The sequence below is a fragment of the Passer montanus genome, unplaced genomic scaffold (assembly GCF_014805655.1).
Source record: "Passer montanus isolate IOZ18808 unplaced genomic scaffold, ASM1480565v1 scaffold25, whole genome shotgun sequence".
NCBI lineage: Eukaryota > Metazoa > Chordata > Aves > Passeriformes > Passeridae > Passer > Passer montanus.
Genome location: NW_024367149.1, coordinates 7,267,238 through 7,293,141, shown reverse-complemented (window position 1 = coordinate 7,293,141; position 25,904 = coordinate 7,267,238). Strand labels below are relative to the sequence as shown.

The 25,904-nt window shown below is 41.3% G+C and overlaps 1 protein-coding gene across 3 annotated transcripts in view; it reads right to left on the bottom strand.

Moving 5' to 3' along the window:
* SHISAL2A (shisa like 2A) overlaps positions 1-25,654 on the bottom strand; it is a 40,283-nt gene extending 14,629 nt beyond the window's left edge. The window contains exons 1-5 of one of the 3 annotated variants that reach the window (XR_005627708.1): positions 25,218-25,654; positions 17,408-17,547; positions 11,173-11,250; positions 6,868-6,961; positions 5,592-6,248 (exon numbers count right to left, since the gene is read on the bottom strand). Coding sequence is in view for 1 of the 3 variants with exons in the window: in XM_039711763.1 (XP_039567697.1) it covers positions 11,219-11,250; positions 17,408-17,547; positions 25,218-25,399 (354 nt within the window). In the remaining 2 variants the exon portion in view is untranslated. Of the gene's footprint in view, positions 1-5,591; positions 6,249-6,466; positions 6,962-11,172; positions 11,251-17,407; positions 17,548-25,217 lie in introns of those variants that run through there. The other 2 variants (XR_005627707.1, XM_039711763.1) reach the window with 2 other exon arrangements.
* Positions 25,655-25,904: the final 250 nt, after the last annotated feature.

Here is a 25,904-nt window from a genome sequence, read left to right as displayed (position 1 = left end):
ATCTGGAAGGCTGAAAAATAACTTTCCCAAAAACCCTTCTCTCACATCTCTGCTGCCATGTTAGACATTAGAAAAACTTCAGGAGTGTGTGAAGGCCTGGATGTGAGCAGCTGACAGTGCCATGCTCCTGGGTGACCTGCCACTCCAGAGAATCACAGGGTGGCTGCTGAGCAGGGCAGCCTGAGACCTGGCAGCTGCAGAAGGAAACATGAAACAACCTCACTGCATTCTCTGCTACAGCAGCACACCTGCATTCCTCCGGAGCAATAAGCCCTGGGTGGAGAATTTCCTCTCTCTTTGTGTGTTTTTCAACCAGCTCAAGGAAACAGATGGTCTATCCCTGGCATTGCATCTCACAGTTTTGCCCAGACAAGTCTGAGACACAGAATTTTTTGCAGGTTATGATTAAACTAGACATGGCTATCTGTTGGCCAGTGTCCTTGACAGGACATCGCCACACAGTTTCAAACATTTTGTCTGTGGTGTAAATGACCAGACAGAACAATGACTTCTACAGGCTTTCTGTTCTCAGAGTCCTTTCTAAGTCCATCTTTTGGGGTAAACTTTTTCTACTGTTCATGCTTGTTGCTCCTGTCTATTTCCTTTTCCCTGAATGTTACCATGTGGGATAAGCAATGCATGCTGAGTACTGCTTAGATACAGCCCAGTGATCTGCCAGTGAATTCCTTCTGTGGGTGTTTGAATTCCACAGGACTAACTTACAGATTTAATTTAGTCCCGTTATATCACTGAAACAGAATTCTGCACTTTCATTTTTCTCTGTCCTGGGATATCTTATGCTTCCTTATGCTATTCCCAAAAGCAGCTGCATAGGACATCATGTTTTGTCATGGTTTTATTTTTGGCTGGCTCATAATAAACTGTTAGCTGGTGAGTTAAAGTATTATTCCACATCCCTTGTCTAACACTACAGACTGACTGTGCAGTGCTTTACAACTTCTTTTTTATTATTATTATTTAAGATATTACGATATTCTGAATAACTTAGAAAAGTACTTTATTTGACTTTATTACATGCTACCACTGAGGACTCTTCAGGCTCCTCACACTACCTGCTGTTGTCAAGCTGATAAATATGAAACACTGCCTGTTGATAACCTGCAAGGAATATTATTTGCCTCAAGTGGAACGAGCTCTCCAGTTGTGACGTATTAGAGGGATCTTGACGCCAACTGCCAGCCATTAACATGCTAATCAGCACCGAGGGGAAGAGACAGAGCCAAAACCACAAACACAAAAGCTCACCAAAGCTTGAAGGAAACCACAGTTTTACCACAGTGGTGTTGTGTTTACCAGCTGTACCAGCAGCTGATGCTCAGGTTCAGAGCGTTCATCCTCAGGGCAAAGGTGAGGACCTGCAGGACAAGTTACCTGTTGTGAAGTCACCACTTCACAGTCTTTTTATCCAAGAGATTTAACCAGTCTTTGTGATCTTTGCTTTCCCAGCTTCTGCCTTCCCATGGTAATGGAGAAAATAAAAAGTACAGATTTAACCAGTCTTTGTGATCTTTGCTTTGCCAGTTTCTGCCTTCCCATGGTAATGGCGAAAAAAAAAAAAAAATATTCACAAATTACAGGATCTAATAACTTGTACCTTAGAAGAAACATATTACTCAGACCTGATCTGTATATTTAGTCATTACAGCCAACAACTTCAGCACTTGCTTTCCCAATTGCAACTCAAACTCTCCTTATTATTTTTTAAAAACACATGTATTGCATGATAGGTAATCTATTTCTTGGGTTAACTGTTAATTGTGGAGAGATTCTGAATTTGTTGTCTTCATCATGAATAAATCCATATATTTCACTTGCAATTTCTGGCTTTTCATGCTGTAGGAAACACTCAGACACAATGTCACGTGATATAAAAGTCACTTCACCATGTCTCCCAAGTTCATTAAAATAAGGAATCATCTCTGCTTAAAAATGCAAAGAAAAATTTCCCAGCTGCATTATTTTCTCCTCTGGATAAAGGATTTTGGGATCTTTTTTAAAAAGGACAAAATGAGAACCAACATTGGACTGAAAGGACAATAACTTCCTTTACCTTTTAAAAAACAAAATGCACAAATACTGATTCTCCTGTTACTTTGCCTCACTTCTTTGCACCTAAAACATCTCTAGCAAAACCAGTAACTGAAGGGTGCAGCCAGTCTATAAAGCTCAGATGGGGTGAAAAAATGCACTTTGAAACTTTGCAAACAAGTTGCTCTGAGCCAATTTTCCCACAGCTGAATCTTTGCCTTGTTCGTTCTCATTTCCCACAGGTAGTTATGGCACTGGCAATTTGAAATAACTTGCTGATATTCAGCATGTTGTTTTATTTCCTCTCCTATAATTGAGTTGTGCTGGTCTGACATTTTGATTCAGCACTGTAAAAGAAGCAGATCCAATTTACTGAAATTTCTGTGGTTGATTCAAAAACACTGATTCAATTTCTCAGCACATTCATTAAGGGAAACATACTTAACCTTACATTTGTTTGCAGAAGTAAGTAGCCATTCATCAGGAACAAGAAGAACATCTCACTCTCCCTGGAGTAGGTCACAACTTTGGGCAGGCATGGATCCAACCTGAGGCTTGGTTTACACAAGGCTTTTCTGTCTTGGAGTACAGTCACATAAAGGCCATTGCAGAGCCACTTCAGTACTCTCTTGACCCTGCATCAACACCTAAAAGGTTTCCACCTGCTCTAAGCTGTGTGAGAGAAGTCGGAGAAGAGACGCAGCAATAAAGGCAAAGGACCAGGCCAATGCAAGGTGCTATCCATGAAATCCAGATTATCATAGTAAACATGAGAATTGACAGCACAAAATGTTCATAAGCCAGCTGCTCACTCTCCTCTAATTCTGGGGACAAAGCCTGCCCACCCTTTTGGAACAGATCCAGATTTTGCCTGGACAAGGGCTCAGGAGGTGTAAGATGCTGCCCCACCAAGTCCATGCCCCTCTGCAGAAGTTCATCCACAGCCAACCAAAGCCTGAACAACCCATTTTCCCTCAAAACCTTTAGGTCACACTGTGTGACTCAGCTGGCAAAATATTCAGCACTGCTGATGGAGGAAAGAAAATCATCATGGCCCTCAATACCCTCTTGCCACCAGCTTCTTTTTAAACTGGGGGAAAGGGAAGCTGTGGTTTCATAAGCTTCAGCCTTAATATCCTAAAATATCAGATGCAAAAAGCTGCTTATATGCACCTCTTTTGAACTTACACTGTTCCCACTAATCAATTTCAGCACTCTGTTTTGCTGCTGCCATCAAAATGTACTCTCAGTATATAAAGCAAGGCTCTTCAACAGTTTTTCTAAAGGATGGAGGTTGGCAAATGCATAGGAGTAATGGACAGGACTAAAAAGTTGTTTTGAAGTAGCTGGTTTATAATACATGTGAGATCTAAATTTCAGTATATTGGTCACAGACTCAGGGATTTCAGAGGTGCCTGGGTAGGTTCTTCCCATACAAAGGTATCTTATACACACTCTGCACACATACCTGAATCACTTATCTCTACCTGTGTACCACACTCAGGAACTACAGAATGACAGGCAAGAGATGCTAAGTGCAATAATCCTGCTGAGCACTAGAAACCAGCCCCTGCTCCAAAGACCCAGAAACAAATGGTGTTGAGAACTTGGAGAAATCCTGATGGTGGTTGTTCAGATGAGGTTTTCAACTTTTTCAATTTCTCTCTGCAGCACAGATCTCTTTTTTTTTGAACCAGACATCCTTCACATAGCTCAGAGCCGATTTTCCAAAAGCCAGTGCATTGTAGAATCCTCTCATCCTCTGCTTTTAATACAGTTTTAGTGGATCTCCACCCCACTATACAGTATCTGTTAAAATATGTAAGTTTTTTCTTAAATTCCTACCATTCCAAACAAATGACTGTGAAAAGAACAAGACCACTTCAAAATCTATCAAAAAATCCATCTAGACAAATTTTTAAATTACTCACTTCACCTTAAAAGACAGGATTCCTGTGAGCTTCAGGCTAACAGAATAGAACTTTAAATCTTCTCATTTTTATTCCCAGGAAGTATCTGAATCTTTATGCTTTTCCTGCCTCAATTTTTCCAAAACTTGAAGGCTGTTAACAGTTGTGAGGATCTCTAACATTTGTCATGTTAGGAAAAAATATAAACAGGCATTATTTTAATTCAGTAAAACTGTAACTTTTCTTTGGTCTTTCTTCCTTAATTTAAAACTTGTGAAGGATAAAGCCTTCAGAAATTAAACTTAAAAGTTATAAATTATTAAAATCATTATATATTTGACTGATTGTGTGGCAGCATTGATTAGGTATTTTCTACTTAGACCCAAAGTCAGATTCAGTAACACTGAATTAAGTGAACATGCAGTTACAAATATTGTAATATCTAGAGAATGGTAGGGATGACAAAAGTAGATCACTCTGCAGTGAGCTGCCACTTCTGCCAGCGTGACTCCAAAGGAGCAGCAGCCAGGCCCAGAAGTGCCAGTGGGGATCAGCCATCCTGGTCCCACTGAAATCCATCAGGAGCTGCTGCTCGTGCTGCTCTGCTGTGTGTGCACAGACACAAACACTCCTTCTCCATCCCACAGACTGAGAGGCCTATTTCACACAACTTTTATTTTGGCTCTATGATTAGAAAAACTCCTCAACTTTAAAAAACAATAAAAAATGCTCACAGCAACTCCTGTGAGATTTAGTATCTTCTGTATGGTTGATGGCACAACAGCCCTGAATTTGCTTTATGGGGTAATTTAGGCCATTTAAGCTTAAAATGTTCCCAGGGCAAAAATTAGGGCTATGTCTAACAAGTACATTAAGGCTTATTATGCCTATTAAGCACAGGGAGTCACCCTTGTTGTGACTGCACATTACATTTGAAAGCTGTTCTGGGCAGTGTGCTGATTCCCTAATCAAACCTGTGTGGGAGGCACTTTTTGGTGACATTTAGAAACCCTCAATTTCAAAACAACTAGCTAAAAGGGCAAAGGAATGGGTTTTCCTAAGCACAGTGACAGAAAACAAAAACTGACATTGGACATAACCAAAGAACTGGAATCATTCTTTTTGCATTCTGTTTTTTACTTTTAATTCTGTTACTTTGGTGTCTTAAGAGACTCGAAATGAATAAATAGTCCAGTATCTGAGGGGGAAATAACCTTGTTTTTTGAGGAATCAAAGATTTTGAAATCGCCCAAGAGACAGAAATCAAAGATATTTTGATCTTGCAACATTCAAAATATCGAGTACATCTTGTTTCTTTTAAGCAACCTTAGTATTTAAAAATTAAAGAAGTGCTGACTCAAATTTTTATGAAGTTAAAATAACTTAAATATTTTTTTTTCATCTTCCATAAATCCTTTATTGGTGGTTCAAAAGGAAGCATATGCTTCCAGAACATTTGTCTCGTGGCTGGCATCCTCCAAGGAAACCAGATGGCAAAACTCATAAATCCTTTCCCTTCTGCTCTTTGACAGTCCCAATCAAGAAAGTTATGAGGCCAGAAGATCAGGTTTATATCCTGTTGTTAGAAAACATTTTCTTTATGCATCCGATGTAGTTTCAATTTTCTCCCAGTCCATAGTGGCAAAGAGCAGTTTAATGAGATATCATATACAGACAGCTATTGGAAGAACATACACCACATTCTCTGCTTCAGTGGGAGGCACTGGTGTATTATTTCATTATTTCACACAAGAGCAGATGAGATCAGAAGCACTTTGGGGTTTTGATGCACAGTACCAGACAGCTACAGAGTTTAAATTTCAAGCACTAGAACACGAAAAGAAGTCACTCCCAAGAAGTAGACAAGGATTTTGTCTTTACAAGTTGAAGTATAACTACAGACAAAATTGTCATGGTAGGTAAATATTTTAGGCCTCATCTTCAAATGGAAGTTATGTCTACTGCCTTAATATCAACAGCATGGTTAAACAGTTTTGAAATTCTTTTGATCACTCACCTTTAAGAACCCTCACAAGATGAAAAGAAATCATTATCACTAATGTTCATGATTTCAAGACTGAAACTTGAAAGAACTGACAACTCAAATATGACAGTTAAGATTGTCTTGGTTGTTCCTAAGACTTCTGGGGAAATAAAATGGGCAATTAGAGCTCTTTGATTACCTGAAGGAAGTTCAACATTTCACAAATTAGTGCTCCAAACTGAAATACTACTGGAAAATTTTAGTTTGCTTCCCAAGAAATATTCCAACATGTTTTGATGAAGAATCTGCAAAACAATCATGGATGTTGATTTCAATTCATTTCAGTGTATACCAATGCCAGTGAAAATAGCTGTTAAAGTCTTAACTTCCCTACAAAAATTCATTCTTTATAAACTTCACCTTTTGTTAGAAAATTTTCCCATCAAAGTACTTTCAAGATTCACAAAAATATTCTGAGGAAAAAAAGGTGGAGGGAAATGATAAATTAAGAAAAATACAACACAAATGCCAGATTTTATTGAGGTACTACATTCACATTGGTTTGTGCACTGAACAGTCACATTTGGCTAAAGACAACCATGTTCATGACATGAAGACACTACACTGAGATGGCACATGGGGAAAGCTTAAAATAAAGCTTGGTCAACATGGTGTGCCAAATTCTGCTCTGCTTGACAACTGTGTTATCTCACTGGAATTGCAGAGGGTAGAGACAACCTGCATGAAAATGACTGAACAGCAGTAGCTGACATGTGCAAATCAAAAACCACAACTGCTCAGTATAGCTAACAACCACACACAAACACAGCCTGGCACAGCTTCAGATTGGCCTCAGGTTATCGACAGTGGTCATGAGAGCCAGGAAACACCTCTGGAAGAATGAGTCAGGTTCTTGTGGCTTACAGTCACAGTCCATCCTTGTGGCTCAGGAAGTGTCTTGAAGTCACTTGGCTCTGTTTGTTTTGGTGGGGGCTTTGTTAAGGATGCAGCTCTGTATCTGCAAAATACCAGTAAGTTACAAATTAGACTGAACAGGGGAAGAAATTTTTTCCTACAAAAAAAATCCAGAACAAACCACACGACTCAATCCATTTCACTGGCACAGATACTTCTTTCCAAGTATCTCATTATATTCCTAACCTTTATCAGGTGAAGAACAGCACCCCTAAAGGGCATTACTAAAGCTATGAAACACTAAGTGCCTCCTCTGGGGATGTTTGTGGATGGGTAACTCTGCTGCTGCTCCTCTGCTGGGCAAGTGAGAACTTCCCCTTGCATGTGATAAAGGCCCACACAATTGTGCTGAAACAAAATGAAAAGGTTTTGTATATAAAGACAGTCATTCACCTAACATTTCTATGCAGTGCCTCTTGGAAAATGCACCACTAATATCTACATCAAACCATGCATTTAATTTCTTTTTAATGATAGACATACTTGCAATGTGTGCCTTGAACCCCAAAAGACACCAGAACATATTCCAAACTACACTTGAGGAATTACTATACAAATAAATTGCTCTACTGCTCATTAAAGCAGGATTGATTCTGAGGTAAAACACAACAGCTGTTGGTACAGATGGGTTTAGAAGCAAATGCTTCTAAATATGCAAAAAAATGGACATACACTGAAGTCTGGCTGGACAATTTCAGCTAACTTAGCTTCTGACAGAAGTTCTGAAGCATGAAATCTTGGACTCGAGGCAGATGGCAACTAGCAGCAAGAGCATCCTCACCAGCAAAGAACATCAGTACTAGTTCACTGAGAGGACTGATGCTCATCTGAATTAGCAGTGATACTTTTTGTAGATTCTAGATTATTTTCTGATGAAGACTCTGAGGATGGTTACACATTCCTGATGAACTTAAATGAAAACCTGAGACATACACGTAAAGTTAGATGTGTACCCTTCCCCAGCACTGCCATCTGGCTGACAGCAGAGGAGGCAAACCCCACCCTGGGGTGTGTCAGACACCCATAAATACCCAGCTGCTCAGAAGAGGGGGTTCTCCTGCTGTCTTGAGCCTTGCTGCAGTCTCACTGTGAACACAGAGTGTGGTTCTGGGTTCCACAATCTAAGGAATGTTAAGGTACTCGAAAGCATCCAGAAGAGATCAACAAAGCTGGAGAAAGGGCTGGAAGGACAGGTGGAAGGAATGTCCCATGAGCAGTGCCTAAGGACTTCGGGCTTGTCTCGTTCAGGGACAAGGAGGCTGAGGGGTGACCTCACTGCTCTGCCCAGATTCCTGAGGAGCAGAATGTGGAGAGAATGGTGGCCCTGGCCCAGGCTGCCCAGAGAAGCTGTGGATGCCCCATTCCTGGAAGTGTTCAAGGCCAGGTGGGATGGAGATCTGAGCAGCCTGGTCAACTGGAAGGTGTCCCTGCTGGGCTTGTCTCGTTCAGGGACAAGGAGGCTGAGGGGTGACCTCACTGCTCTGCCCAGATTCCTGAGAAGGGGAATGTGGAGAGAATGGTGGCCCTGGCCCAGGCTGCCCAGAGAAGCTGTGGATGCCCCATTCCTGGAAGTGTTCAAGGCCAGGTGGGATGGAGATCTGAGCTCTGGTCTACTGGAAGGTGTCCCTGTCCATGAGAGCAGGATTGGAACAGATGATCCTGAAGGTCCCTTCCAGCCCAAACCATGCTGTGATTCTCTGAGCTCTTCTCCCCAGTATCCAGTGAAAGGATGCATGGGAATGGTTCAAAGCTGCACCAGGGGAACTTTAGACTGGACATTAGGAAGCATTTCTTCACTATTTAGTCAGCTTCTTTAATTATAATTGAGGAATTGGTTTCTCCTTTTTAACTACAGTACCTTGATTTTTATTCTATTTCACTTTTTTTAAAATTTCAGAACATTTTTTGAGGGCACAGAGATAATTCTGAAAGGTATTTTTAGCCCCAGAGTCTTGCAACCCTTCTCAGGGTGGTGTAATTCAAAAATTTTATTCATGTGCTCTTTAGTTCTTCTCCAAGCTCTTACTACTTATCTGGGATAATGTGCCAGACACTTCCCAAGACATCCTTCTTCCCTCCAAAAATGTGCTTGAGAATGAGTCACTGAAAATTTCCCTTTGACTGCATTTTCATAACTATCTGTAATCACAGCCACTTGTTCCCACTTACCTGATAGGGAAAATTATCTTGATAAAGAGAGAAATTAGATTGATTTGTCATGATCTGTCTTCACAAAATCTGTGTCAGATTTTTCCTGTGCATAGCTCAACTACTTAATAATTCAATGTATTATCACTCTAAGTTAGAAGCAATGCCTTAATCTGCCTAGCTCCTCTCCTTTCCCTTTGTAAAGCTAAGAGCTGTGTTTGCCCTTTTGCTGGAAAAGAGCAAGCAAACAAGCTTGAATTGTGTGCTGAACTACACCAGGCACAAGGGGTCCTGTTCCTAATTAAAACTCAGTGAATTTGGCAGAAGAAATATGCCTGCTAAAGGAAATCTAATTGGAACCTGTAGCTTTCTCCCAGCAGTAGGAATTTGTAGCCACTGATGGACTCTCTGGCTTAATGCTGCACTGTGAAGTGGCTCCCCATGACAGGTGTGGGTATGAAATCTGCAGCAAGCACATGTGAAAAGCAGGAGACAAAAAAGAATAAGAGACTGGAATTTCTACCAATACTTAGCCATATTATGTGTTGAAGTTCAGAAAAGATCCTTGCCTCCTTTTCCATTCTGAATCAGGAAGCAAAAAGGCTCACAGGCTAAAGACATAGTTTTTCTGGATTTAGCTCCAAATGAGGTCTCAAGTATTTTCAGTCCTCACAATGCCAGCCTCATTTTGGCAAAAAAAAAAAAAAAGGGTAATTCATCCACAAAAAAAGCTTCCAGATTTTTTGGTCTTTATATAATGCATGCATTCAACCCCTATCCAAGTCCTTTCCAGATCTCTCTCAATTCTCTCCCTGTAAGCAACAGTGGGTTAGCAGGCACCTATAAACATCAGCCTCTCTACCACGACAGAAAAGCAGGCAAAGAGAAGCATGAGGAAATGAGAGGCTCCTGGCCTTCAAAAAGCAATGCCACATTCACAGAGCTCAGCTCATCTCAGTACTTGGTGCCTGCCTCAGATATTTTTGGATTTTCTCACTACAGACGGCTTTCTGACTGCAGGATCCATTTTAGTCTTTCCATGGCATTTTTCTCCCACAAGCCATTTCATTTGCAACAGCAGAAAAAAAAATGTGTGGAGGTGGTTAGGAGTTTTGAAATTAGTTTTGTTACACTTCAGTATTTTTATAAGGACAAGGAGCCAAAATCAACGTGTTATTCTGATAAAGAGCTCTGAGAAAGATGCATTTGCACTTGGGATGCACAGTGTGGTTTTTTAAGTGAAAAAGTGAAAGAAGGAAGTCTTGACTCATGTACTTTCCTGCTCATCTGAAAACAACTGCTGAGCAAACAGGACCACTTATTTTTCTTGTGATAGACATTGCTGATCTGCAGCTATTCCCACATTCTGTGGCTGTTAAGCCATGAGCTTTTACCCCCTGCAGAAAGTAAAATGCATGTTTCATGCCATCTGAAGTCCTTTGCATTATTCATAAAGCCCTCTTAAGTCTGAAGTACAACTCATCTGTAATGGGGTACATTTTAAACACTATTCTGCATGGTCTGTGCCACAGGCAGTTTGACCTTTACACATGATTTCAGCATAAAAATCAACTTTCTTGCAAGATAACTCTTTCCAGTTCTGTAGCAGAATTTACCTGGCACTGATTCCTGCATCCCCAGGAAGAAATGGAAGACTAAACTGCCCACCAGAAACTTCACAGCTTTCACCCTTTGTCACACAGGAGCCTTTCTGACAATTCATCACTAAAGAAATTCTTTTGAATAAGTTACAGTGTCTGCCTCCTTAGTCAGCTCTGGTGCACCCAGGACAGCTCAGGGAAAGGACAATAACAGCATAAGGGAATATAATCTTGTCTGGCACATAACCATGATGGAGTATTCAGTGCCAGTAAATCTGGAAGAGATTTGTCTGGGGAAGGACTCTGTCCAAGTCTCTGCAGATACATCCCTGTGCAAGGACAGCATCAGGGCAGTGTATAAATAAATCAGCCAGAGACAGTTTGCTAGTGCTTTTCAAAAAGTTAAAAACCCACATAAAGAATAATTTTATAAAATCCATGTAAAACAGAGTAGAGAGTATACAAATACAACAGAATCAGATAAAAAGAAATGTTCTAATGGTACCTCTTTTCTTCATAACATTGGCAGAATCCATTCAGTGCCTCTGTCTTTAACATATCGAACTCCCTCTGGCCTCACTGTCTGTAAAACAAAGACATTTTTAGAAGAATTAAGAGCATTATTCTTCCATCAGTTGCAAGTAGTAATACATAGATATGCCCACTGCACTAGAAAAACCACAGTTCCTGGAATCTTCTACAATTTTTAGATGAGACAGATCGAATCCATTCCACTTTGCATTCCTGGGCCTCGGGGAGGCTGCAATTATTAACTTATTTGTGTTAAAAAGGAATAAACATCAAAGTGAAGAGCAGTTTAAAGAAGCAGCACAGTGGTACAAGCTGAGCTTGTAGCAGGAAATCAAAAGTCTTCTGAAAAAAATTGCATTACAAATTTCCCATATCCACGAAAACAAACCAGAAATCTCAAACTTTCATCCCTCTCCAAACATAATCAGTCACTGTTGCTTTCCATGCACCTTCATCCAGTGACCCCAAAGCTCCGAGTGTGTGGAGGGAGGCTCACAATATTTCTTTCCAAGAGTTACCCAAGTTTTATAGAAAGATTTACATGATGACAGGAGCAGATAAAACTATTTTTAGTTAAGCACTTTACCAATTTCCTACAAAATCTTTAGTTCTGGCACCTCCCATCTTTTGAGTGTTTGGTTTTGAAGCTTAGTAGCATTTGAACATTGTTTTTCAGAGCACAGCTTCATAGGTCAACGTAAGCAATAGTTAAAATTCCACCAGCTGATACAGACACTTGCTTGGAGCAGAAGGGCAGGAATCTTTTGATTCAGCGCAGATAACTCGAGTTTGCCATCTGACCAGAGTAACTAAAGCAAAGGCAGCCTGCGGTGGATCACTGCAGGGAGGGAGGAGAGAGATACTCTGCCACTTTCCACTGATCCCTGCTGCCAGCTGAGAAAACAAAGCTCTAGAAGAAAAGACTTTCCTACATGCACTTTCAACTTATTTTCTTTCTTACCTGATACTGGTTCTTTCATTCCCTTCTCACTTTCCTCATTCTGTTTCCAGTCCTTATTTTCTGCTACTATCCTTCCCACGATAGTCCCTATATCCATGAATAAAAAGTCATATTTGGAGTCTCTCCTCCCTTTTCTCTGCCCTAGATCTCAGCCCTGTACATGATTCCCCCTCTGCCAGGCTCCCTCTCCAGCTCTCTCCCCAAGCACCAGGCTTCTGCTGCTCAGCCCACCCCTTCCTGGCCCCCAGGACCTTCTCCATCCCCTCCAGCTGCCTCCCTGCTCTGCTGCTCCCAGCTCCATCAGGCCCATCCCTCTTCCAAAAGCTCCCAGGAGCATTCAGCTCCTTGAAGTTTTCTCCTTTATCTGCCAGCTCCAAAGCCTCTCTCTGCTTTATCCTGTCATCTAATTCTCCTTGTGGAGCTCATCAATCTTCCTCCCAGGCCTCCCTGTATTTCCCATTACCCTTTAGTTCAACGCTGTCTTTGACCTCATTTTCCATTTTCCCAAATGTGGGCCAACACAAAGAGACAGAAAAGATAAATTTAACTGGGCAGGTACTTTTCTCCAAGCCAGTGTGTGGGGAAGGGATTGAAAAACAGATTCCCTATATCCAAAAAGGGATAAAAAATTGAGAATGCTAATATTTTCATTTAATAACAAACTGAAGCAAACCAGATTGGGAAAGGGGAATTATTTGTTATTGAGGTGTTTTGAAAGCTGCATTTTATTTTATTTTGTCTGAATTGAAAAAACTGCAATTTGGTTTAAAACATGTAAAAATGGGATTTGATAGTTTAGCATTTTAAAAAATCTGCACAATAGTATTTAAGCTAAGATCTTAGTTGAAAATAACTGAGTGAGTTACTTCAACTGGGAAAAAAACAAACCCAAAAAGAAGAAAAAAGAATTCTTATCAGTTACAGACAAAGGCACTTTATTTTTGAAGCCTACAGCAGCTATGGGTATATTTGTAGTAAAAAACCTGATTCCTAATGAGTTGCAAAAATCTCACTGCTACAAGAAAGTCTGGGAAATTTAAAAGCTAAGGAGTCTGATAAAGACATTTCAAAATTCAGTCTTTTCTAGTGATGCACCTTTCCATTAAATTTGAATTCTCAGCTTTAAAATGAAAAAAAAAAAAATAGGTGTTTGCTTTTAAACAGTTGAACCCATTTGGCTGATGTTTCCCCATACAGAAATCTGAGGTAGATGACTGGCACAGATAAAAGTAGCCTGACTGGGGAAATTTAAAGCCAGCTACGAGGACGCCATACAGTTGAAATTATTCCTAAACCTAGAAGGCAAAACTATGGGAGTACACTTCAAAAGCCAAGCAGTGCATCTGAGTTCAGACAGCAGCTATCTGCTTTCACAACCAATAGTCAAATAATTGTACTCAGCTAAGAAAAACAAAGTATGAGGGTTTCGTGCTTTTTCATCAAAATACCTGAATATTTACTATATGTGAATAACTCCCCATGAGGAATCTTTAATTAAGGAGAGAAATAGGGACAGAAAAGTCACCTGGCTATTTTTCAAGCTGTGTTTTTCCTTGTTATGAAATGAAACCATGAACTTTTGCATATTATGACGTCACTGCCTTGCAAGAGCAAGGAATTAATAACTTTTATTAAAGCACATCTTCTCTAGCACTTATGATTAATTTACAAGGCCACAAGTCTTTCACACTCCAACCCAAAGGTCCCTGTCTGACTCTGAACACATTTATAGAGGTCTTCCTGTGCTAAATTTTAAGGGAAAAGTATTAGTTATCATCATAAAATGTAATTTGCTATTCATGCTTTGCAGTGGCATGGAACACTTCATCTCAAAGGTCTTTCCAGACCTGGCAGAAATACCAGGGCAACTCAGAAAATGTTTGGGTCAAAAACTGTTTGGGTCACCAAGCTGGAGAGAGGGCCAGCAGAGATGATCACCCCTCTCCCATCAGCTGCCTGGTCAAGGCAAGTGTGTGTGCACCTTTCCCAGAGTCAAGGTGTGCCTCTGGATTTCCCCTTTTCTGCCTGTTTACCACTCCCATCCTGACAATTATGCAATATTTACTCAGTCCTCCTTATCTTGCATTGTGGGGATGTTCCAGCATTATTCATTCAGCCTTATAAAACACTTAAAATCCTGTGATTTCCTAGCTTTTCACATTTTGAAGGGGATAAATCCTTTGCAAAAAGAGAAGTTTTTGTTAAAAGAAGAACAAAGCACATGACCAAATTCCCTCACACCTTGAATAAATATGTAATGTTTGCATATTCAGGGCTTGGATTTCTTTGAGGCCTTCTTTTACCACTGTTACAAGTCCCCAGCTTTCAAATGGGAGAAACAAAAACATCTACAATGAGTTCAATGAAAAATACTTTCTCTTGCAAAGAGTTTAACCAGCAACTGAAATGCAGGATCTTCATTTATATGTGTGCCTGCACATACTGTCTTGCATATTATGGATCAACTCTGCACTCTACAAATAGAAATGTCTAACTCCAGTAACATCTAAGTAATTCTTCCTTGTCTATACCAGTGGCTGAGCTCATTTTTCCTGAAATTCAATGCTCAGATTAAAATGTAAATTTTTGCTAGGGCTAAAACATCCTTATTTAACTTAAGAACCCAATCTCTAATACTCAGTGCTGATGCTATGGAAGGTCTGTGCTGATGCAATGGAAGATCTGTGCAGATGCAATGGAAGACCATTTGTTTAAGGCTAAACAGAGGCAAATTCCAGTTAATATGCCTTTTGTAGAATCAGAAACTTTAATAAAGAGCTTCATATTCAGTTTATTTTTAGATTTATCATTGATCTGAAAATTATTTCTGTAAAAATTCAACCACTCCACTTCTGTATTTACGAGATCCTGGATGAGCCCAAGAACAATGACCAACTTTTGCTATTATGTGAGATAGGGAAAGGCATAAAATAACCAATTGTATGTTTAATGAGATATGAAGCTCCAACTGAGCTGATGTATTATGGGTGAAATTGAATATAATAAAAAATACTGCTTTCAAAAATGAGTGCTCTCTGAGTGCTCCAGGGATCCAGATGCTACACAACAACTAAAGTGTGACACAGCCTTCATCTAAAGCCAAAATTATGCTAGTTCAGAAAAAGCTGTGTTGAACTGAGTTCATACCTAAAACTCAGGGCCCTCAGGCCTGCAGCTTTCTGAAGCATCTAAAAACTATTTTAATTTTTTAATTTGTTTTTATTGCTTATCCTGGACTCTCACAAGAACTGAAAGATGAGGAGAGAGGCTGTTTTTATTTTCTCCAGGGCTGCAAGCAGCTAACCAGCCATCTTGTTAGACACTCAGCCCTTGCATGACTTCCATGCAAAAGAAACCCAAGTATGATGAAGACAAGCACTCAGGCTTGTCAGTGAAATCCTAAAACATTTCCAAAGATCTCTCAACCTTGGCAAAGCAACTGGCTTTCAATTTCCAGCAACCCACCTCACCAACAGCCAAAGCTGTGAGAATTTGGATGTGAAATCATTTTCATTTGAAGCAGCCAAAGAAGCAGAATAACAAAAGCAGAAAACACAATATGAGAGCAGTCAAAAATGTATTTAAATTCAAAGGAATTTGTCCTAACAAAGTTCTGAACCACACAGAAGATAGCTGGGAAAAAGCAAAGATCCCTCGGCTTCCCAGCCTCGTAAGGTTTGGAATTGTGGCTTGGAATGCCTACATGAATGCTGGGTCATCAGTGGGATGCTGTTCACCTCATTTCAGAAAGAGAGGAACAGCCTTTGCCACCCAAGCAGGATGTGGGTTTGCAGCAGGGTTCAAGTCCGTACAGAAAGATGGAATTGCTTGGCAGCAGTGGTGCAGTAGCACCTGCCTCCTTCCCAGCTCCTCACATGCCAAACAGGTCTGGCACAAAAATAAAAGGCATGAGAAATACAGAACTCCTGTCCTGGCAGTGGATTAAGAGCTGGTGCCATAGCAGGAAAACCTGAGGGAAGAAATTAAACAGCAACACATTCAAAAACATAATGCCAGTTTATAATTAAGACACAACCATCTTGTGGAAGAGCACGAGAGCATTTTGTTCATCCCACCCAAGAGTTTATTTAGCCTGTTCTAGCTAGCAGGTCTTAATTCCACTCTCTCTCCAGGACAAGTGTGAAGTTTTCAATTTGCAGATTAGTAGCAGTTTGCTGAATGTGTGACTTTGGCAGCTTGCTCACCTCACACAGCTACAAAGGGAGGCTTTGCAGATCTGACAGCTCTATGAACCAATGAACCACTTTTAAACCAAAGCCTGCATTCTCTGGAGAAGAAAATAGGAAGCTTGATATGAAGTGGACTGTGGTAACTAGACACTCAGGAGGGGGCTTACTGCTCTATAATAAGCTGTAATTACAGTAACTCATTGGCCATTTACTGCCATGCAGGTATAGAAGCATTTTAAATAACAAGTAAAGAGAAAACTTGAGCTGAGGGGACTTTTTTCCTAGAATTATTCCCATTTTTCAACTTGTTGAATTTCCCATGCCTACATAAGTACAATATTCATTTTATTTTCTACAACTTTACTGGCTGAACTTTTGAAGCAGTTCATTTAAATATTTAGGAAGTCCAAGACAAAGGGTGAAACTTATCACACCCCATCTTGACAAGGAGATTTTACAAATGTAGTGAACTGGAGCAGAAGCAGCAGCAATTTTCCCATGTGAGTGGGTTAATGCTGACTACATGCACTGTTCCTGCAGGCATCTGCCAACACAGTCTGGGCACAAAGGCATGGACTACTGCTACTGAAATAAAGAATTTTAGACTTCAAAATCTGGATCCTATGTCAGGAACAAACAGAGAAAAAAAAAAAAAAAGAATGACCTCTCTCTGTCACAAGAAAATACACTTAAAATCTCTTCTGAGATTCTTATTCCTAGAATGAATCACTACTATATGTTTATGTACTCTTGACAGGAAATCCAGAGCAACTAAATCAATAAGCCTCTTCCTGATAAAGGGGCTAATTTATCCCCAATCAGTATTGCAAACTTCTACATTCTTCCTACTACTAAATAAATATACTAAGCTCGTGCTAAATGTTTTGAGTTTGGTGCAGATTTCACAGATCAGGCATGCAGCAGGACAGCTTGATTACATCTTGACATTCCCATCAGAAAGAAAACACACACTGTTGGATTCCCCCACATCCATTTAAAGACAGAATAAGGCTTTTCCTCTGCAGGTGATAATGCAAATCAATAACAACTGGTCTTACCTGCTGTCTGTAAGCTCAAACCAGTATCAAGTTTGCTGCGTGGCTTGGTGCTGATAAACAAATAACAGAGAACACACACAGTGATGATAAAAGCAAAGAGGACCACTGCTGCTATTGACAGGCCCACGAGTGCTCCAACACTAAGAGAGAAAAACAAAAAAAAAAATTAAGTGTACAAACAGCCTGGAGGACCCATTAAAACAATGTTCAAGATGATAACTGGAGTTTACTTGTACTCAGGTATGGGAGTAACTGTATTTTACTGTAAACCAAAGTTTAGAGCTCAATACTTCAAGTGCATAAACTGCAGTTATCTCACTGCCCTCAGAAGGGCCAATGTCATTACACAGCAGTTGAACATCTGGCCCTCAGTGACATTTCATGCATATTAATCCTGAGTCTGACTTAAAGTGTATTTATGAAAATCAAAAATAAATTAATGCAGTAACTGATACCAGTGAGATTAAAAAGTTCTTCAGTGCCCACACTGAGAGGGATTCTAGGGTTCCAGGCAGCTCAAACAACATGACTATTAAAGCTGTATTTTCAGTCTGAAATGCCATTTGTATAGTATAAAAAACCATGCAATCTTTGTTATTCAGTTCTGTTAGCAGCTCTGCAGAGCAGGGTGGAGTACTGTGATCGCTGTTGTGCCTTTGCATTAATGAAATAAATCTCCAATCAAGACTGGAGAAATTCTCCCATGATCTTTGTCACGGTAAAAGGGAAACTAAAGCTGAATTAGTTTATTCACAATATCAAAGGCATCAAAGAAACAGGAATTAATTACTCTGGTGGCCAAACATACAGTACCATACATAGATTTTATCAAGGTGCTATCCTGCAGGATAAAAGCTACTTTATACATCTCCCATAGGCATACAGTGAGACAGTATATGTATATACAGAAATCTCTCCTGATTCCCAACCCTTATTTTCAAATTTTTTCCTAACATAAAATTCTCATGATGAAATAAAGAACCCAATATAATACAGTCTAGCTATCATTTCCTACAGTTTCCTGGGCCATTTGATGCCTTCCATGCTCCAGTCCTCTATTCTACAGTCCATGACAAAGATCCTGACTTCTGGTGAAATTAAACAGCAGCCTTTTGGTCACAGATGAGGATTCTGAGGACTGAGAATCCTTATATTACTGCTCTGGTATATTTACAGTTTTGACAGACATCCAAAGGACAGCAGAGAGATGAATTTATTGAATTTTACAAACTCCATCCTCTAGTCATAAAAATGCCTTTATATATCACTGCTATCAGGGAGAAGTCAACTCTACTGTGGCCTTGCAGGAAGATGAGAAGAACTGTGCCTTGGGATGTTTTTATGAATTTTACATTCAAGATACTGCAAAGTTTCTCTACAAGCTCCCACAGCATCAGCACACAGATATATCCACAGGAGAAATTCTTAAAATCAGCAGGATGAGAGCAGCAGGTATTGCTATGACTTTCACATGAGGCTTTCATTAGTTACTGGTCAGATTCAGTAATGAGGGTTGGGCAACATTTAGCTCCATGCACAACTGAAACAATTTGTTATCAGCAAACTGGTTCTGGAAAGAACAGCTCTACCCTTCTGAAGATTTTTCATGGTATTTATCATCTGCATTAAATAGGATATCCTTAGATGTTTGTGCATATATGTACATATATAAGCAAATTTTTCCTTATTGTTTTTTGACTCAAACAAAACTTGCAGGCAAGCAATATTCTGCTTAGTATGGAATCTGAATGTGACCTACACTCAGACCTCACCTGGGTTCTGGCCTTATTTTGCATTTTCACTTGGAGCACCTTGACCCAAATAGACAAAATAGAAGAAAGGCACATTACAGAAGGTTGAAGAGCCATAGAACCATATGATACAACCAAGGCTCTTCAGAAATAGTTATTTGTGCTTTTTTGTCATGACAGTACAAGCTTTATTGTAAGATTCCATTTAAATTCCAGCCTGCAGTGCAGAACTAAGGAGGTTGCTCACCATTATCCAAACATTAAGCCGAGTCAGCTGCCCTAAAGCCAAATAGATCAAATACATATTAATGATTATACATTTTTCTATTCAGACATCTGTTACTTCTTGGTTGTAGCTCTCCTCCATGCAGTTGTAGAAGATGACATGGACAATACAGTTGTGCATTGCAGAGCACAATGCATCTTCAGTATCACTACACAACTTGTGTAAGATGCTTTGGGAGTTACAAAAGGAAAAGGCAAGAAAGACCTGAGGAACTTTCCAGGTCAAAGACTCATCACAGGTTATGTGCTACAAGAAATGTTTATCATGCTCCAGCAGCAACAGGAGAAGATCTCACCAGCATCACAAAACCAAACAGATACTCTGATTCCACTTCCTGAATGAATCAGCAATCAGGACAATGTGTACTTACTCTTTTTAAACACACAATGTTTTGGTACCAGATTGTTCTCAAACAGCTGAAGCCATCAACCCACAGAGAAGGTATAATTAAGTTCTGTAAGATTAATTTTGGTTAAAGTTTGGGGAATGGAGGGTTGTTTCTTAATTTATCTAATTCAGAGAAATTTAATATGTCTTCCACAGCTCTGAATACTGACGTTTCTTAATGAGAATACAATATTTTCTTTCATTATTTACATGTTAAAGCTGTTATTAGAAACAAAATACCAAATAACTATGATCACTGACCACTTTAATAATTACACTCCTCTGAAAATGAAGACAACCTTACAGCATGTCCTCTAAATTCTACAGCAATTACTATGGTGCTGCATATCTGCTTTAAAAAGTCCTTGCTAAAAGCATTTTGCCACCTTCCATTCTCTACCTTAAGCACAGTCTGAAGGCCACCCAGCAGTCACATGGTAACAGTCTATAGGTCTCAGGGTGTGTTTTTGAGATCATTCTTCTGACAGCAGAGACACTAAGCAAGCAAACTAAAAAGTCCCTCTTGGCCACAGCCATGGACTCATTAGTGAGCAAAACCTCCTGCATTAATAACCCACTCAACCCCAAAGCAAAGATGTGGCACAAAGATGGCAGTAAAGACCATGGGGTAGCCCTGACACAAGCAACGTTACGTTTGGTAGGAGATCCAGACAGAACCCTCTCAAGTTATTTTCCACATAAAGATAGAGCCACACCACACATTTCACTGCTGTTACACTGAGTGCCACATCCAGGCCTGCAGCACAGGCAAAGGCTCCACTCAGCAGAGAGGCTCCACTCTGCCAGCAGCCTCCCCAGGGATCCCCAGGCTGTGTCCAGAGAGATGCTGAGTGGGTCCATCGACTTGTCTGCCAGTGGATGCTCAGCATCACACACCTACAGTTATTTTTAGTTCATAAAATTAGTCCATCCACACCATCAAAAGCCAGGGAAAATTTAAATATTGGCAGTATTGCCCACTGATAGACTAAAAGGAAGCTCATGAGTCACCCGGATCCGAGTAAATCAAATGTTCCCAATGCCATCGTTGCAGTGACGTGTCGTTCATAGTATTTGCAAAGCACACAGACAAATATTCTCAAGAGACTGGAAGAATGGGCACAGAGAAACAAAACACTTGCTATTTTGGAAAGCCAAAACAGATGCCTGGAGGTTGGTACAGCCAAGCAAAGCTTGGCCTCAGTATTAGGCCACCATGGCTCTATAGGTATTAATTAAGAAGGCATTTTGAGTAAAATCTATATGTGGCTTGACAGAATTCTGATCAAATATGTATTATTACATGCAACTTAAAAGATACAGCTTTGGAATGGATATTAGAATTCTATTTGATACTGAAAGCGGCCATTATAAAAATAACACTTCATAGAAGAGTGGCAAAAATAAGCACAAAATATTTTAGAACAAAGAGAAACAAAAAGGCTGACTGAACACAACTGCTGCAATTCAATACAAATACCACAAGTTCAGCATTTCTCCCCTTCCACTCAGCTTGGGAGGTAAAGCAGATGTGATAACTGCACGAGCATGCACAGCACACTGCTCTGGAGGCTGAGCTGTTCAGTGTTTGCCTGACTGGTGTTTTATAGCATCTGTGTTTTGTGGATTCAAAAGCTGAATAACCTTCTGATGAATTCTGCCTTTTCCTAATGTTGCCTTCCCTGTTCCATGGGCTGCTGACAACTGTAAGAGACAGTAAAATGCATCCTTCCCTCTTCTTTGAGGAATGAAGTCTTTAAAGATCTATTTTTTTTTAATATTATTTTATTTAGCAAAAATAAAGTATAAGTCAGAAATTAATAATATTATTAATTACTTACAGAAATTAATAATATTATTAATTATATATAATGAATTCTGCAGAAAATGTGAAATGTGTCAAAGTTGCTCAACAGTCTATTACCTACGATAGTCCAGCAGCTCCCAGTACAGCAGGTGTTAGGATGCTGTCAAATATTGCAGTTTTTGCAGAAGTGGGAGGGGAAAAGAGGGTTCCATGTTGCTAAGGGATAGGGCCGTGTCTAGTTCTAAACATAGCACAGGCAGTAGAGACTTGGGAAGGAAAGAGAAGACCATGGGCCAGCAAGAAACGATTGCTTTGGGTTACCAAGGCTGCTGCTTCTCCATGAACTGCTTCCATCAGCTGGATGCCAAGGGGTCTGGCCATGTCCCTCCCACAGCAGGAAAAACACAAGTGAAACGTGCAAGAGTCTCCTGAAACTCTACCTGGTGTGCCACCAAACTGAAGTAATCCCTGAGACACCACCAACCACTTGTGCTGCAGTCAGTCACTGCTTTCAAATGTCTGGGAGGAGTCAAGGAAATGAAGATTTAGGAAAAGAACCCCCAAGTTCTGGAGTACAGCAAAACCTAAAAGAGTTCCCCCATCAGGGCCTCCTAATTCTTTCCCTTCCATGTCCAGACTTACCTAGACTGGTTTGCCTAACTCTTGTTTAGTTTTAAATCTTAAGGGTTTCAAGTCTTAAAAGTGTGTCCTCAAAGGCTGAAAGAAGCATTTTAATGATTATTTTATCACATGGCTGTTACCAATCAATATCAGTAAGTCTGGTGATCACCAAAACATTCTGAGAGGACAGAAAATGTTATTTTTATGTTTTCTTTAAACTACTAATTGAACTGTCATGTGAAAATGTATACACTTTTCAAAATGTTGTAATACTATAATGTTTCCAGTGTGTTAATAACTAAAAATTATTCTATTTGTTACTGAAAACACTTATAGGTAGTGGTTCAAATCTAACCACTCAGTAACTTTGCTTAGAGAGGTAAATTGTACTTATTCACCTTTTTCCTACAAGGAATATAGTGATTTATGGCAGAAGTTAAGCACAATTAAAACTCCACTAATGGTGATTTCCATGAATCCTTTTACCAGCTTAGGGCTACTGTAGAAAGAATGAAAAAAAAATCCTTAATTTTCAAAGTTTGGGCCCAAATTTCTGACTTGGATGAAGGATGAAGTCACTTCTCAGACACTACAAAATCTTTTAAGGAAGAGCTTTCAGAGAGGTATTTCATTAAAGCCCCTCCTGGGATTCAGTTCCTGCAGGTACTTTTTGAAAAGATCAAGCTTTAAGAGTCTTCACTACAATGTCCAGATGAGATGTTGTGATGCAATATTAACTTATTCCTTATTCCTTCAGTTTTTCTGCCATCTTGAGAAGGTTTACTATGATTGAAACAAAGACTATGCAAAAATATAGCATTAAAGCAGAGTATTTGATAGCAGAAGTGTAAAAAAGGACATGGAGATGTCTTGGAGATGTCTTCTCACATCAGAGAAGCCAAGTAATTGTGTGTCTGTCACAGAGGTGGATGGCTGAGAGATCCCCATAATTAACCCACTCTTTGCACCAGACAAAGTAGATTTTAAACAATAATATATTAAATATTAGACCAGATAAATTAAAATAGTAAGTCCACAGTACTGGACAGCATTAACTCAGGAGCCCTGAGGGAGTTCACATGTGGAACTGCAGAGCTGCTGGCCAAGGTGCTGAGGGTGTCAGTGCTGAATCTGAGCATGGCTATGATACCCGAGTTCACCTCCCCAAAAATGAGGGACAGGTCCTTTGATGGTAAATCCTCTATCCCCAATCATCTCATGACCCCAGGGACCTGATGGCATTTTCAGCTTCCTGACATAAGATCTTTAAGGAAAGGATCAGCATTAGGATGAGGGGAAAACACTTCTTGTTAACGTGCTGGAGTCTATGAAGTGTCAATAGGCACATGGATAGAGGAACCCAGCAGAGTTCCATGTCTCAAAAAGCCTTTGGACAAAGTCCTGCACTGAAAGTGGGGTTAAAAAGACTGAACTTATATAGCATTAGGGAAAGGTTTTGCTACAAATTTACGGGTGCTAAAAAGCATAAGGAGCAAAGTGCAAGGCTTTAGTGGTCTCTTTTCAGTGTAGAGAAATGTCACTGAGACTTATTTTTATTCACATCTTCATCTATGACCTGGTGAATAAAGCCATCTGAGTTTCTGATGATCCTAAGCCCCTACAAGCAATCAAATGCTGAGGGCAAGGAATGCTACAAGACTTACAGATAACTGAGTGAGCAGACAAAATTGATGTACATGAGTTTCAGTGTACATAATGTAATGTATAAAGAACAAAACCAAGCCTTGATAGCAATCAACTCAGAACAGGCAGTTCTGAATTCCAGAAAAGTTTGACAGTCTTCAGTGAGAGCTCATTGAAATAATGGAGGCAATGTGAACTGGTACACAAAGTCATCAACACATTGGCCACCAACAGAATGGAATTGAGAGCGAGACTGGAGGCAACATTTGGCCACTCTGCAGAACCTTGCCACACCCACACCTTGGGCATGCAGCTCCAGATTATGCACCTCCAAGATCAGCCCTGTGGAGTGAAAAACAGTATGGATGAGATGGAACCAAAACAATCAGTGTGCCACAGCATCTGCCTCAAGGATAATGCAAAAGCTGTTCACTTTGGAAAGGTGAAAGCTCAGAACAGATGCCCCAAATGCTCACAATATTTTAAACACTGTGCATAAACTGAACTTGCAATTGCTGTTCACCAAATCTCACAATCCGAATACTAGAGGGCACTCAGGAAAAGTAGTAGGGAGCAGTATAAAACAGATAAAAGGATCTCTATTCAAACAGCAGGTAGTGACTGCTGCCACCAGGGTTGCAGAAGCAGACGGTTATAAGCAAGCCCAGAAGGGGATTTGACAAAATCAAGGATAATAACAAGTCCATAAGAAACAGAGTGGAAGCCCCATGCAGAGGTGTACTAACATCCTGACACGGCCAGCCTGGCTGCTGTGGAGCCCGGGGGGAATCGGGCACAGAAAGCAGCCGGGCTGGCTGAGCGCAGCCCTCCCTGCCGCTGCTGGGGATCCAGCCAGCGCCAGGCGGATCCCTGCACTATCCCGGGAGAGCACCAGGATCGCTATCTGCCCCTTCCAAGTGGAAAGTTACGTAGTGCTTTATCTTACATGGAAAAGTCGCTCAAGTCACTGGGAACTTTATGGCAGGCAGCATCTTACGCGCTCAGGCCCCGAGACAGCCGCTCCCCTCACGCCCGAAGGACGGGAGACGCTCCGGATGCTCGGCCAGAGGCACCGAGCGTTTCCCAGCGCTTCCTTACCAGGACCACGAGTTATTTCCTTCCGAAACTACCCTGGCACGAGCAAGAGTCTCTCTGGGCTGAAGATGCAGCTCTACCGCTACTCTCGGCGGGACAAAGGCAGCCTGAAAGTGCCCGGCTACAAGTACCTCACAAACACACACCCGAGCCGAGCTCGGGCGACCACGGGTCTCCCGCCCGGCGCCCCTACCCCGGCGGGCACCGCCGCTGCCCTACCTGAGCCACCACATGTAGCTGTGCTCGTAGGGGAAGAAGCTGTGGGGGTCATCGCAGCAGTACTTGACGTCCTGGAAGCCGCAGCAGAAGACGGCGCGGGCGTCGCCGCCCGCCCGCGGGCAGCTGAACCCGCTCACCAGCACCTTGTCGGCGTTGAGGTAACTGCTGCACTCGGCGCTCATGGCGCGGCCGCCCGCCCGCTGCCCGCCCGGCGCCTCGGCTCGGTGGCACCCGGGCGGGAGGCGAAGAGAAGCGAGGGGAGGTGAGGTGGCTGTGGCGGGCGGAGCCGGGCGGGCAGGGGGCTGCGCTGGCGGCGGGGACCGCCGCGCCCACTGGCCCCGGGGCCGCCACAGGGCGGGCGGCGGCGGGAGGCGCCCGCGCCCTCAGGGCAGGCAGGGCCGGGCGGGAGCGCCCTGAGGGGCCGGCCCGGCCCGGCTGCGTTCAGAGGCTGCGGTACGGCTGCCCCTCAGCGCTGGGTCCCATGTGGAGCAGAGCTTTTAGAGTATGTCTTTACTCATAGGCTGGGTGTGGTCTCAGGACAGGAAAAACAGGGAGAGCATGGGGAGGGATCACACTTCTGTAAGTCTGGCCCCCTTGGCTTGATGAGGGGGGAAAGCTCCGGCTTAAAACCAGGCTCAACACTTAAAGATGCACTGCACAAAGTGAGAGGATGAATGACAGTGATGT